Genomic DNA, 13,787 nt, shown 5'->3' with positions numbered 1-13,787 from the left:
AAGTGATTAACTGATCGAAAGTGCTATAAATGGATTAAAGGTGAACCCACGGCTATACTAAACTGACTCTAATACGTCAATTTCTAAAGCCCTGCTTGCTGAAGTGTTATAAAACTAACACTAACGTTTAGAACTTTTAGCCTTTATGTGTATAATCCTATGCCACCTGTTCTCTACGGTACGTATTCTAATGCAAATTATGTTCATGCATCTTAGGTATAATACTACCAAATTCCAATTTAATCATATATTGATTAACTGAACCGTGTAGACGGCGCAAATTCATATTACGCGATACGAGTTCATAATATATTCATAGTACAAATGAACGTAATTATCTGTGGTTCTGTGTTCATTAGCTAATCCGCATTAACATTGCAAACAGCGAGCGATCGCGGATGTATATTTATCACACAGCACAGGTGAAACTTGGCTAGCTATTCTAACACAGCCTTTATAGAAACCGCACGAAGCTAGTAAGCGTCTAAACTTTGCTTACATAGTACACTGAACACGTACAATATACACGCCACACACTAAGCGATGTAGGTGTTCCACGCAGATGTTCCAAGTTCCAACAAAGTGGAACACGGTTCGGAATATTCAGACAGCGTTCAGGAGTGTCGGCGGCCGCGCACTGTGGCACTCGCCAGCCCCACCGCTCCACCCACTTGTAGAAAACAAAAGTTGAGCCTGACAGGTGAGACCACAGATATAGAGAGACGTAGAGAACGCAAGCTGTCCTTTGAGCAAGCGCTCAACTTTCCCCCAACTTATACCGACGCGCGTCGAATTTGGGGTAGCTTGTCGATCAATTCAATGGAGGGAAAGGTTTTGAAGTAATATTTGGAGCTTGCGTTGTCTACTATGTCTGTGGGTGAGACGCTGTCGGCCCGCACACTGACCTCATAACCCATCGCTTCACACCCTGATCCAAAGCAGCGTATAAACTGACTCGGATTTAACCATACCAGGACTATGTTACACACCATCGTAGCAAACAGCACCATAGATGTTCTTCGGTCATTTGACATCGTCCCGAAGAGTGTTGTTTATAGCCTTTGTGCGTTGAACTTTCTACTTTATTCTTTCATTTGCACTCATAAATGTTGAAATATTTAATACTGTTAACAAGTGACATAATATTATGATTTTATAATGGTGGGCAGTCTAATAAAATATGATGAGGGACTTTACAATTTGGTAAAAAATAGGTTCGGATAAAAAAAAATACCAGGTATTTGAATATGAAAAACCTCAAACTTTATAACCAAATCCTCGTTAACTGCTACAGCATTAAACTCATCAATTTAATATTCCTTTACCAGTCACTTATTAACAGTACTCTCCAGAAGATTTTATAAATATTACATGACGTCTTGTTCTGAAAATTCCAGTGCCTCCCCATGGTTACGAGTTAAACAATCTAGACAATGACACGTTGGATGCACCGAACGTGTACCAGGAGGACATAAGTCGACAGCGGTATAACGAGCCGATGTTCCCAGCTGACTCGGACGAACCGGTGTCAATGCCTGTAGAACTTTCTAGTGATGAAGCAAGGTTCAAACATGCGAACCCCGCGTATCAAAGCGCTGTGCTCACTAGTGATGGACATACGAGTTCAGATGGACATAAGGACGACGGTAAGATTAAAAAACAAGTAAAACAAGTTTAAATTAGTTTTGCAGTCAGATTTTTAAAAATGATTGACTATTAAGATTGTGCTCTTTAATTTCTGGGGAAAAACAAAATACAACCTAAATAAGATGATGCAAATGTTAACCAACCGTTACTTACTAAAATCGTAGTCTCACAAAACAACTTGAATAATTAATATGTCATTCCAGATAAAGGTTTGAAGAAATGGAAAGGTGTCGCATTATCGCCTGACAACGAGCGCAAGAACATAGTGCCTCCTAAGGTTCAAGCGGTGGAGCCTCCTCCACCTCCACCACCTCCAATGAAACCTGCTGAAATCGATACCGTCCAGAAAGAAAACGTCAAACCTGAACCACCAAAGGATAGCACTAGCAATGAGCCTACGGTAAGCAACAGTTTCAGGCTTTTGAAAAACTACAAAATTAAATGTAAAATTCTGTCTGCCTATTTGTTATGCTTTCTGGGCTAAACCACAGATCTAATATCGATGAAGATAGTCGAAAGCCCAAGAAAATGGTCATAATACCAAAAACACTGCGGAGTCAGCCTATTGACAACCGGCTATCTATCCTAGAATTTTATTTGAAAATCTGACGAGGTAATCTAACGGGCGTCGTAGGAGGTATTTTGGCAGTACATTTTAAATGCCATCCTGTCGATACTCGACAGTACCGACTGTAGAGAATCCCACCACTTCTGTTCTAATCTAATATTCGTTTATTTGTTACTTCCAGATAGTGACGGTTGAACTGAACCGCGGGTGGAACAGCCGGCTCGGGTTCAGCGTTCAGTCTCACCCTGAATCTGGACAGAGTTATATCTCTGCTGTGTACAGCGACAGTGTTGCCGCAAGAGATGGACGCTTGCGGCGCGGTGACGTCATACTGCAGGTATACATTGAAAACAAAATGATTGAATATACTTGATATTACTGAATAAGACTTTTGATTGCTTCAACCAAAAAAGATGGTCTGAATTCAATATAACAATGAGATTTTCACTTTTCTTTCATTTAATTGAATGAAAATTTCTAAACGGGGCATGTTTATATCCCTCAATATTACGGAATATGTGTTGTTGTCTTTGTCATTCTAAGAGTACGTCAGGGAACCATTTTAGGGCCACTCTAGGCCAGAAAAATAGACTTGGAGCATATTATTAATAATATCTTTCCAATATTACAGGTTAACGACGAAAACGTAACATCAATGAAGACACCAGAAGTTATTGACCTGCTAAGAATATTACGAGGCTCTATTTGTATCACAGTACTTCGGCCACCGAACCCGCAGTGAACACTTATACTATAATAGTTTGGAAGAAACTCAATCAAGGGTCTTGTTAGAAGACGCCTAGGATAATGAAGAGGGTACAAACTAAGCCTTAGATCGATAACCGGTCAGTGTAGGACAAACGACACAAGTTAATAATGGATATTATGTAACTAAGGTAGAAATACGAGAAAATAAAGGATGGAAATGAATCTCTGCAGAATATTTATACGTCAGTTGAAACTGATCGTACTTTTGTGACATTAAAAGCCTTCTACTAAGGTTTAAATCAAACACCAATATCATAATAATATTACGTGAAGACTCATTTGTGAAATAATGTTCGAATTAAAAGTCTTCATGATATATTGACTTCTTCTTTGTGTTGCTAAGTCGAATATTTAATATATTGTGTATACGTACGTTATGATAGAGAGAAATGTTCGGTTACTTCGTGTATTTTTTATAATATAAACTTTTTGTACATCATAGCTTCTTTATCAAATCTTTATGTATGTAAATAAGTCATGCAACCTAATACAAATGATGTTTTGTTAAAGTTCCTAATAGTGGATCGTGCTAACTTCTGCCGTCGTAAAATTCTATTTCATATACTTATTGATAAGTTACCTAATAAAAATAATTTATTTTCGGAAACGATCTCTGTAGCTATCTCATAGAAAATTATTAGGGAAATATTAAATGTAATGAAATATACATCTTTATATTTATTTACGTATTTCACCCGACCAATATAGATACTGAAGGATAAGGAATAAAAAATACTATTTTCATTTAAATAACCACAATGATTATGATTAAAAGGCAATAAGCAACTTTTATTTTAGAATTAATATATTATGACTATGAAACTTTAAAATTATTATATTCTTATTAGAGAACGACTTAACAGAGTAGAACTTTTTAATACGTAAGTGACATGATGAGGCTAATGGCGGCCTATATTTGTGAAAATATAAAGTCCCTTAACTAATAAAAAGTAGATTATGTTATAGTAGAGAATATGGAAATGTCATGAAGTATAGCATTCCAAGAGGTTAGCCTTTGTAAATAATGTAAAGTTAAAAGACAAGTAGTCGTTGTGTCGCGTTATGTGCAATTGTCAAATTAAATGTTGCAAAATGTCATGTCTCATTTACCCTTCGATATTATTTTGCTCAAATATGTAATTGTAGAGACGTATAGATACTTTGATGATTGCCCGTAACGTATTATAACCACGTTTTATTAACATATTCGTAGCCTCACGAAATAATAACGTTAATGCTGATTTACATTTTGTTAGGAGCTTGTTGCTGTAACTGACAAGACTCCACAGTATAAGTATAACTGTATCATACGTGAGCTTGTTTTAATTACAGCATAGTGAGCTCCAATGGTTAATAAGTTACAAACTTTAAAATTCTAAGACGGAGATGAATATCAAAATGTAAATCAGCTAGAAATCTATTGCACGTTGGGAAGACGCGCATCGAACGACGACAGGTCTGCTTCGACGAACCCTGAAACAAGTTGGTGAACTTGTGAAAAATGCGCTTTGACGGACCTAACAAACACTTGAGTTAACTCGCTAATAAATATTGCAATGTACGCTATACTTCCTATAGGCACTGATTATAAATTCTAGTCAAATCTAAATTTTAATTGAAATTATTACACAGTTAGCCTTTGAGAAATATAATATTGACGTAAAACAGTAGTTAAATTATATTCTTACATAAATAAAATATTATACAATATTCACTTCTTTGATTTCTCATAAGGTGTCTATTTGTTATGAACTTGAAAGATTTTATCAACAAATCTATTTTAATATTAACGATATAGGAATAAGTTGATAGATATAATTGTTTAGAGAAAAAATATAATGAATCCTTACAGATAAATGAAGCTGAACGAATCATTCAACTGATATTCTAAAGTTATTGTGATGGAATTGTGTTAGTTTAACCGTGTAACATATGCTCTAGAGATATTTGATGTAATGTGCAACAAGTAGGTGCAAAGGCCCAGCATGTTGAATGTAGATCCCTGCTCCCTACTTCACTAGAGACGTTCTAAGACATGCTTAAGCAGTTTCATTTCTGCCATGGGTAAAGGACAACGCTATATGGCTTTCCCTTTCTTGCGATAGAACTTGGGTCGCTTTAGCATGTCAAAGAACGTTCTCTTTACATTAAACTCATTAATTTATTCAATATAATATATAACATCTTATATATAAGATATTCCTGGAGAGGAAATCTCGACAAATATCGGTAGACTTCAAAAATATCACTAGAAGCTACTCATATTCTCAACTTGAAATCCTATAAAATGTTGCGAGACTGTCGAAATACATACAATTTTCTTATTAATTTAAACAGAACCTTATTTCTTTATAATGTTGAGTTTATAAACGAAGTACAAATAGTTAAAGCAATAAAAATACTTTTACCGACAAGATATTGTATAAAAAGGTGCTATTTCAAATCTGCACTGAATTTTCCCCATAAACCTAATCTGCGAAAACTCTACGGCTGGATACTATAAGACTTGATTTTGAGTGGCATTCAAAATTATTTCTGTTGCTACAACACACATAACATCGAGACAGGCAATTCGACATTAAGCGTCACTTATACTTGAGTAATGTTTCACTGTTGAATCGTTAGCCATAGACTTTTATGGCTAAATACACAAACGACACAAAATTTTAAGTAACACTTAATTCTAGTGCCGTCACTGTTACTTTGACGTGTGTTGTTGCAATAGGTATAAGTTTGAGTATCACTTAAAACTGAGTCACATTTGAGTATCTGGCCGTTAGAACCATCTTCGACAGTCTCCAACTAAAGTATGCACTTTCGATCGCTACTGACAAACATTGTATGGTGCTCAATCATGATTGCGCGTCGCTTGCTAGTCTTATGCCTTACCAAGCCTGGGCCGTAGTCGTTATGTGACGTTGATATTATTTCACTATTGTCAGTCATAGAATGTTAATGGAATGTACGATAAACTTAATTACCTTAATATGATACGAATAAAAATATGAATTAAAATTATTTTTTTGTGTTTTATTGTTACTACTATCCCTTTAATTACGGAGATACACACTGATGACCCGCTCGTAATAGTTTTATCCAGGTACTTACATATTATGTCAATCCTACAAACAAGAACAGATTTGGCGGCTTGCCGAGCACTTGGACAAAATAAATCGTTACCGTTGACAAGACTAAATAAAGCAAATTAATCTACTTACAATGTGTATACGATGATTAATAAACTACGATGTAAACAGCACCGCCAATAAGAGCCAAGTTACCTGCTGTTGGATTGTCTTTTAGTACTATAGTATAACAAAGTGAGGGCCAGCAATAATTAAAGTTTCCCTGCAAAACGTTTAATACCTTTTCAATCAATAAACCAGTCATAAAACAAAATCTCAAACTAAATAAGTCCCACATTCTAAGAAACTCTTCTGTGTTTATATCAACAAAACACAAGTTAAATCCAAACATCGCAATACGAAAAACCACTTACTATTTCCAGTTCACATTACTCAACGTGTTATCACCACACGGCGGGCATTAAGCGTGACAATCGAACGGTATCGACGTAACATCGCCGATCCATAACACTGGCCACACGCCATTAGCGCCGGCCACTTTTTGTAAGGAGTCATCGCGTGCTAAGGAAATGCAAATTAATGTATATTGTATATCGTTGGATGCTGTTTAGTAGAATTTGTACGAAAACATGTTTATTTCAGACGTGCTTTGAATGTCTGATAAGTTATGAGTAACTTCGGAATTCGTGTTTGATAACAAGCTTGGTTAAATTTGATTTTGGATGCATAAGTTTAATTGTCATTTACCTTGACCTATTAAAACTAGAACACATAATTATAATCGGTGCAACACAGCTATGAGAAAGCATCCTATCACTGTAGTTTACTTAAAGCATACGAGTACAAGTTAACGTGTTGCTTTTGACGCCTACATCCGATGACATGATTCAAAGGAAAGAAAGAGTCGGCATTTGCATACAGGACGATGAAGTGGACTCCTTTATAATTTAAATATTTATCAGAATAATATTGGGCTCAGCAATTAGTACTTGACAGGGCACATACGTAATAACACGTTACCTAGCTTTGGTCGTAGAAAACGCTACAAACTAAAGTATTTAGTGCATTTAAACCATTTCCTCCTACTACCAATATAACTAAAAGTTAAACAGCGTCGTCACTGTTTAATTTCTCAATAGATACAGCTACAAGGAAATGTCCCAAGTTGAACAAAAACACCCGGTCTCTTCCGTTAACTTCCGTATCCAGTTTGTTCTGCTTCTATCTTATGGCGACGGGATATCTCGTAGGTCATTTGATCAGTTAATGTCTTATTCGCAGTTAGAATTAACAATTAGCTCAGACTAATATTAAAAAAATTCTAAAACAAAGTGACGTCAACCAAAACTCTGAACAAAAATACTAAAAGAATATACACAGAAATAGTGACACGACTTACTTACTAAAAAATGTTAGGTATTGAAACTTATTTCGATGGAAAGCAGTAAGTACAGGAAAATTTATTATTGCAAACATTGTGGCCATAAAACACTTAAAAAGCATATAGTACAAAACAATTAACGAAGCAACAATTTGCATCCCGTTGGTCTACGGTTATACTTCTTGAACGTGCTAGTAAGTATGGTCAGTGGCATATGGTTACGCGTCACGGTCAGCGCCACCGACCACTAGGGAGCCGCTCCACGCCTCGCTGCCCAGCGAATAAACCAAAAAACTACACTATTACGACAAACTGTCATAATAAATCGGGCCATCTTTTGTAGGTCTCCAAATGACAACCACAAAAAGAACTTAACCAAAACAATTTTCGCCCAAATTGAATGGTATAGAAACTTTTTTGTTGGTGAAGAGTAAATGATTTCGCCGTTTATCGCATAATAATAAATGGGTAACAGAGGTCTTGGAAAAAGTGAGAAACGGGTTTTAATAGGTAAAAAGTATAGTAAATGTTCCAATCTTTTTCGCCATTAACAAACAAAGAAAGCTTTTACGCACTAGAAAAACAGTAACGGAATCGGATCTGTATCTAATACAAAACGTATCGAACGAATATACAAAACGCTTAAATACACCATGAAGTAAATAACAAGAACAAAAATTTCATCGTTTCCACTATTGGAACAAATACTTATTATGTAAAGTGTAAAGAAAATGTCACGAGTAAATAAAAAAGAAATACATAAGTTACATCACGAACTGAATTGTTTGTCAGAATATTTAAATAAGAGTTTACTTTCGTTATTATTTATAATTTCACAATATTCATACTGTCGAAAAGGAAAAGTTATAAATTACGCTATAAATAGGACAAAAAAAATATATTTTCAATTTTAAATGGTTTCATCGCAGCTTCTTACCTGCAGGTGTCTGCTCTGATAAAGTGAAATAACCAGGAACATAAGGCTCCTCGGTTCCTACATTTATATTTTACAAATTTTATTATACAGAAAGAAAACAGTTAATTATAATTTTCTGTGTAATGTTCATTTCACTTGCCTTAACCTTAAAAATAATATCTAGTCTTCTCTACTCTTCATTATGCTTTAGCTTTTAACTAACCCTTCAACATCAGTAAGCTTAACAACGTAACAGCTTAACACGGGGATGTGGAAAAGCAAAAGCCAGGCTACGAGAGCGGTGGGCCGGCGTAGTACAGTCGGTGACAGTCGGTTTGAGCGCACGGCACCCGCCACCTGCCTGCCGTAACATCGCGCGCCACAGGAAGTGCAGTGAATTACCGGACCAATAACAAAACTGATACATCTCATTCAAAATCCGAAAGCGATTACATTTTTTTTTATTATTGCCGCGTGAGAGCCAAGGACCTTTTTTATTGGTGAGTTCTTTTTTTTTTAATACTTTTCGGAAGTTTTTAATTGTTTTGCATTTGGTTTTGTAATTTTAGTTTATGTGCGGATATAATTTTTTTTTAATTTGAAAGTGAAATTTCTGAAATAAATCCATAATTCGAGTGAACATTTTTGCAAAAAAAGTATGAGGAGTTTCAATGCCGGTTTCATCGATTACACATAGGATTTACAATAAATAAAGGGACATCAACATACCAAACAAATAACAATAATGCATTTCTTACCCAGAGGAAACAATACCGACTATAAACAAGTATATAAAATGTTTTTATCCCCAGACACAGTGTAGAATCATTTGCAATCATGTAGGACAATTTCACCTCGACTAAGTAGAATGCGATTTGTACAAAGAGTCGCATACCCACAGGTTTATTACTTACATGAGGTACAACGCATGACACTAATGCGACATGTCACTAGTTCAATGCTGCTTTAAGCCCATTATGTTTAGCCTTTACCCGCGTCTGACTCACAAATTGAAAAATTACTTACGAATCTAATGAGACCGTGCAACAACTTACTTTACTAAACACTAAAGCGTGCAAATATAAATATGCGTAATTGTAAGCTCCCATTACGTTCATGAACAATTTGTAAGTTAAGTAGGGTATCTTGTCACAGTTTTCCTTAAGTAATTTTTCACATTTTCACGCGTTGATTAATATTTTCATCGTCTAAGTAAAAGTTGAACTGTAATTAAGTAAAGGGCCGAGATGAATCGTAAGTAAAATTCACGCTACTTGACACTCGTTGCGTGAAACATTTTCTGTTTGTACGCCGGTGCCGGAGCCCGCATAAACAAATTACAGCGTTAAGTAGATCGTGACAGATCAAATCGCGATTTATGGGTCAGCTAATATTGCCTTTTACATTTCAAACTATTGCCCCGAACAAGAAAGTACCACCTGACTCTATCACACGTAATAGTAATAACTACTATAGAAATTACCATATAATTGGTCTACGTGATTTGTTACCTCATGCGCACTATTACTGACACTCGGATTCTGAAAAATGTTTTGTGAATGAAAATACAATTTAAAAATACCGCTAACTTCCATTATAATCTTTCAACCTATAGCTAAACCGAATTTAACTACAGTTAAATCCGATTAAATGCTACAATTGTCGATGAGAACCTGACGCTTGACCCACTATTAATGTATAATATTAAAACAAAACTAAGTATATCACGGAATGTATACAGTGTAATTAACAAAAACTAGACGCACAGAAGCTGACAAAAAGAGCGCTTGTGAATCATACAAAATTGCTCTAATGTGAAAATAAGTGCACCAACTTAACCACAATAAACACTTTCATTTCTGTGAATTAATTATGCAAACATAATTTATTGCTCGTCGTTACGATTGTTGTCACAAATTCCCATCGTTTAGATGTCTGGTTACACAAAACTGACCTTATCTATATCAGTTTTAATTTAATTCTTTGCGACATAGTTCATCATCTCAAGTCAGTGGCTGTCTGAGGTTAGCGAATCATCAAAGAATTTCACCGGCGCAACTAAAAACATAATGGGTTCCTGTGATTGTTGTGGAAAATCGATAGCATTGTCAAGTTCAGTTCTTGCTTAGTTCGAAATCGTGGGAATACACTACACACGTAAACAATCATAGCATGAGATGATTGAGATGAGACGATCAGTATCGCTCGAGAAATTATGTTATTTACTGATATTGTATATTGATGGATGTGAGAACGACACAAATGATCTATAACTATGATTAGCTGAAGCGTGGAAAGTGACATGAGTATCTAAACTAATTACTCTCATAAGAGCGTACATTAAAATAATTACGTATGTGTGTGGAAAATACGTAATACATAGAAAAGGAAAACGAATCTGTCGGTAACTTTCCCGGCCTGGACGGAAAGTCAATAGTCATAATAATATAATAAATCATCTATTGCTAGAGCATGTCTTAATGACTGCATTTAAAGTATATAATATCCTAAAGAAATTAGTATAGATATTAGTAACAGAGGCTGAATCTATTAAATGGTAAATTGATGGATAAGTTAGCATAGATAGCAATCATTACGGACTAACTAACCGGCTAGATAAATGTCCCTAACGGACCATCAATATGAGACATCGATATACTACAGGAATCAATCATGTCTTGCCATTAATTACATTCTCACGTAGATGGCTCTTCTAACATTCCTTGACAATTTAATATGACAGAAAATTATAAATGAGATTACCGCTATATTATAATGTATCTATCAGCAATTTGAGGGAGAAAATATTTTTTACTGCAATAATTTAATCTATTGAAAATTCTGAAGACATAATTTAGTTTCGATCAGTGAAATTATAGAATATTAAAGATATTAAAAGTGCGAATCGAAGTGGAAACTCAAAAGAATTAAAAGGAAAAAGTACAGAGATCACAGAGTAGATCAACGACCGCGTCGATGAAAAACAGCGTAAAATGCCAAATAAAAAGATGATGAACTCAAATTACAGTTGAATGTCTTTACATTGCATAATGACGCTGAAATCGAAAGTATGGGATTTAGAAAAATACAAGTGGGACAAGAAATTCGCATAATTACTTGAGACTTGTTCGACGTTTTAATGAACACTGCGCATTTAGGTCGAAACTAAGTAAATGACTTTATCTACAAACCGATAAATCGTTTTTATCTCTTCGAAACTTATCGTTCTCTATTTTAAAAAGATTAAGTGAAGCTGAATTTCATACTAGAAAGTATCTTATGCAGGCCATATTTAATGTTTAATGTGATGACACTCTTAGTCCTTGAAACCTTTCAACTTGAAAGAATGAAATGTCCACTGAATGACCCAAGGTAATTATAGCACAGCAGGAGTTCCAAAAAAAGTATTTTATTTTGATATCGCGAAAACTATCGGAGAGTAACGAACACCGGATGCCGTGGTGCGACGGGTTCGGTTCCCGGGGGAGGCACGGTCGGACGCGCCGACACGCTTCATGCGCCCGCGTCGTTCACCTGTTATACCGAATAAATAAATTCTAATTGGAACTTTGTGTAAGACATGGTGTTTTAAAACATTGCTGCAAAACACCATGTTACTTATTACTTGTACTACACGAATCTATAAATTAATTGGAGTTTTTAAAAGATGCTTAGCTTCATTATTAGATGGTTGAGTACTTAACACAGTGCTTAATATAAATTATGACTCTGTAGATATTAGAGTAAAGATAAACTGTTTTACTGGTTACAAATGCTAACTTCAGCGCGATGAGACGTATGTATATGATTTACCTTATATCTAGCTGAATGATGACGAAAGCCTGAGGAATTTAATTTTTAATTTCTTAAAATAAAAAAAAGATTTAACAACAATCAGGTTTTGTAGGAAATCTTGTAGTCTAAAGTACTAAGTCTTGGAAATGTACGCGAAGACAAAAAACGTAAACATTATCAACTTACAATAGCAATTCTAAGTGGAGTTGGAAGAAACGCGATTATTTTTAGCACCGAATTTTCTCTTGCAAAGAATGGGTTTATTTACGTGTCAAAATTACCCTGTTCGTTATAATAACATTTGCTACATGTTATGTCACAAGTGAATTGTTCATTACAACCATTATATTATGCAGTGAGCTTAATATACGGCCTATTGTTCTCTAAAAACATATAACATACATTCATTCATTTCATTATTTTACTACTTTTTCTAGTTCTTTTTGCCTCACGACTTCACGAGGCCTTTTTATTGGATACTCTCTGTAAAAGTGCTTAAGTAAAGTTTTAATTGCTTGGACATTTACAAAATAAAAATAGAGGTACTTTAATTTTAATGTTGAATAATATTTGCAATAATTAATAACGATAAAAATCGAATTTTCTTTGCCTACTCATGATATTATTCTGAATCCCTATATAGAAAAGCGAAGAATCATGACACTTTTTACAATAATTATTTTGCATCCGTTCCAAAGCCAACAGGACGCATATGAATCCATGGCACGTACATTTTACATCACAAACCCACTTAGGATCATTCCGAAATACTAAAGTACTATTAAACATAGGAAGTGGTTTAACATACCCGTTTTTAAGACGGATATAATATAGAAATTTCTCTCTGTCATTCACTATAATTTATCATGCAAATATGCGTACGCTTCATTCATACACACATGCATAAGTTTGCATGACTGACAGCTCTAAACATATACGACGAATCACATTGTGTTTAACAGGGAATAGAACAAAAAAAAGTTCGCAATCTAACTAAGGAAGGAGTTGCCCTATAATTAACGACCGGCCGAGATGCCCAGATGCTTTCGTATTATATAAAAAAGCGGCTCACCTGCTTTTTATCTTCACCGGATCTGTTTACTATGTTTCCATTGTGCTTAATCACACGGCAATTTGTATTAACTACTTTGAACTGTTGAAGCTTTCATTGTTACTTTAGAGTTGTTGTTTCGACTTCATTTTTTATTACCATTATTAATCTCTGTGAGTTAATTAATACCTTTATACCAACAAAAAGAACAGGCGAACCTGCAAGCATGTTTTATTTCTATTTATACGATATTGTATCTAAACTTTATACAGCCTCTATTTTCTTAGCTACTTACTTCCGCATTGAACGTAAGCTCGACGTTGTCGGTAATGGAAACATGCCAAAGGTTTCTAATGCCTCATAGAAAAAACGTTTTGATGACAGCCAGGCATGTAATAAATGTAACAACCTGTAATAGTAGTTCAACACGATATCTTAATTTTGGACAAGCATGCAACTTGCCCAATCCCCTCATATAGGTAATGTTTTACCAAGAAAAAAAACACGTTTCTATTTCTTCGGTATATTGGTTCGTATAAATGACCCAGTTTACTAATGTCATGGATCAGTAAAGG

The 13,787-nt window shown here is 35.0% G+C and overlaps 2 protein-coding genes across 4 annotated transcripts in view; both read left to right on the top strand.

Moving 5' to 3' along the window:
• Positions 1 to 4,693, top strand: part of LOC142975760 (uncharacterized) — an 80,885-nt gene extending 76,192 nt beyond the window's left edge. For 2 of the 3 annotated variants that reach the window (XM_076118810.1, XM_076118811.1), the window contains 5 exons: positions 563 to 700; positions 1,398 to 1,646; positions 1,851 to 2,047; positions 2,397 to 2,552; positions 2,847 to 4,693. In XM_076118810.1, the coding sequence (XP_075974925.1) occupies positions 563 to 700; positions 1,398 to 1,646; positions 1,851 to 2,047; positions 2,397 to 2,552; positions 2,847 to 2,957 (851 nt within the window). In that variant the 3' untranslated portion in view covers positions 2,958 to 4,693. The remainder of the gene's footprint in view (positions 1 to 562; positions 701 to 1,397; positions 1,647 to 1,850; positions 2,048 to 2,396; positions 2,553 to 2,846) is intronic. The other variant, XM_076118812.1, reaches the window with a different exon arrangement.
• Positions 4,694 to 8,685: 3,992 nt separating this feature from the next.
• The window catches only part of Cad88C (cadherin 88C), a 32,000-nt gene continuing 26,898 nt past the window's right edge, over positions 8,686 to 13,787 (top strand). The window contains exon 1 of the mRNA XM_076118151.1: positions 8,686 to 8,866. The gene's annotated coding sequence lies outside the window, so the exon portion shown is untranslated. The remainder of the gene's footprint in view (positions 8,867 to 13,787) is intronic.

The sequence above is a fragment of the Anticarsia gemmatalis genome, chromosome 9 (genome assembly GCF_050436995.1).
Source record: "Anticarsia gemmatalis isolate Benzon Research Colony breed Stoneville strain chromosome 9, ilAntGemm2 primary, whole genome shotgun sequence".
Taxonomy (NCBI): Eukaryota; Metazoa; Arthropoda; class Insecta; order Lepidoptera; family Erebidae; genus Anticarsia; species Anticarsia gemmatalis.
This window is presented reverse-complemented; position numbering and strand designations above follow the sequence as displayed.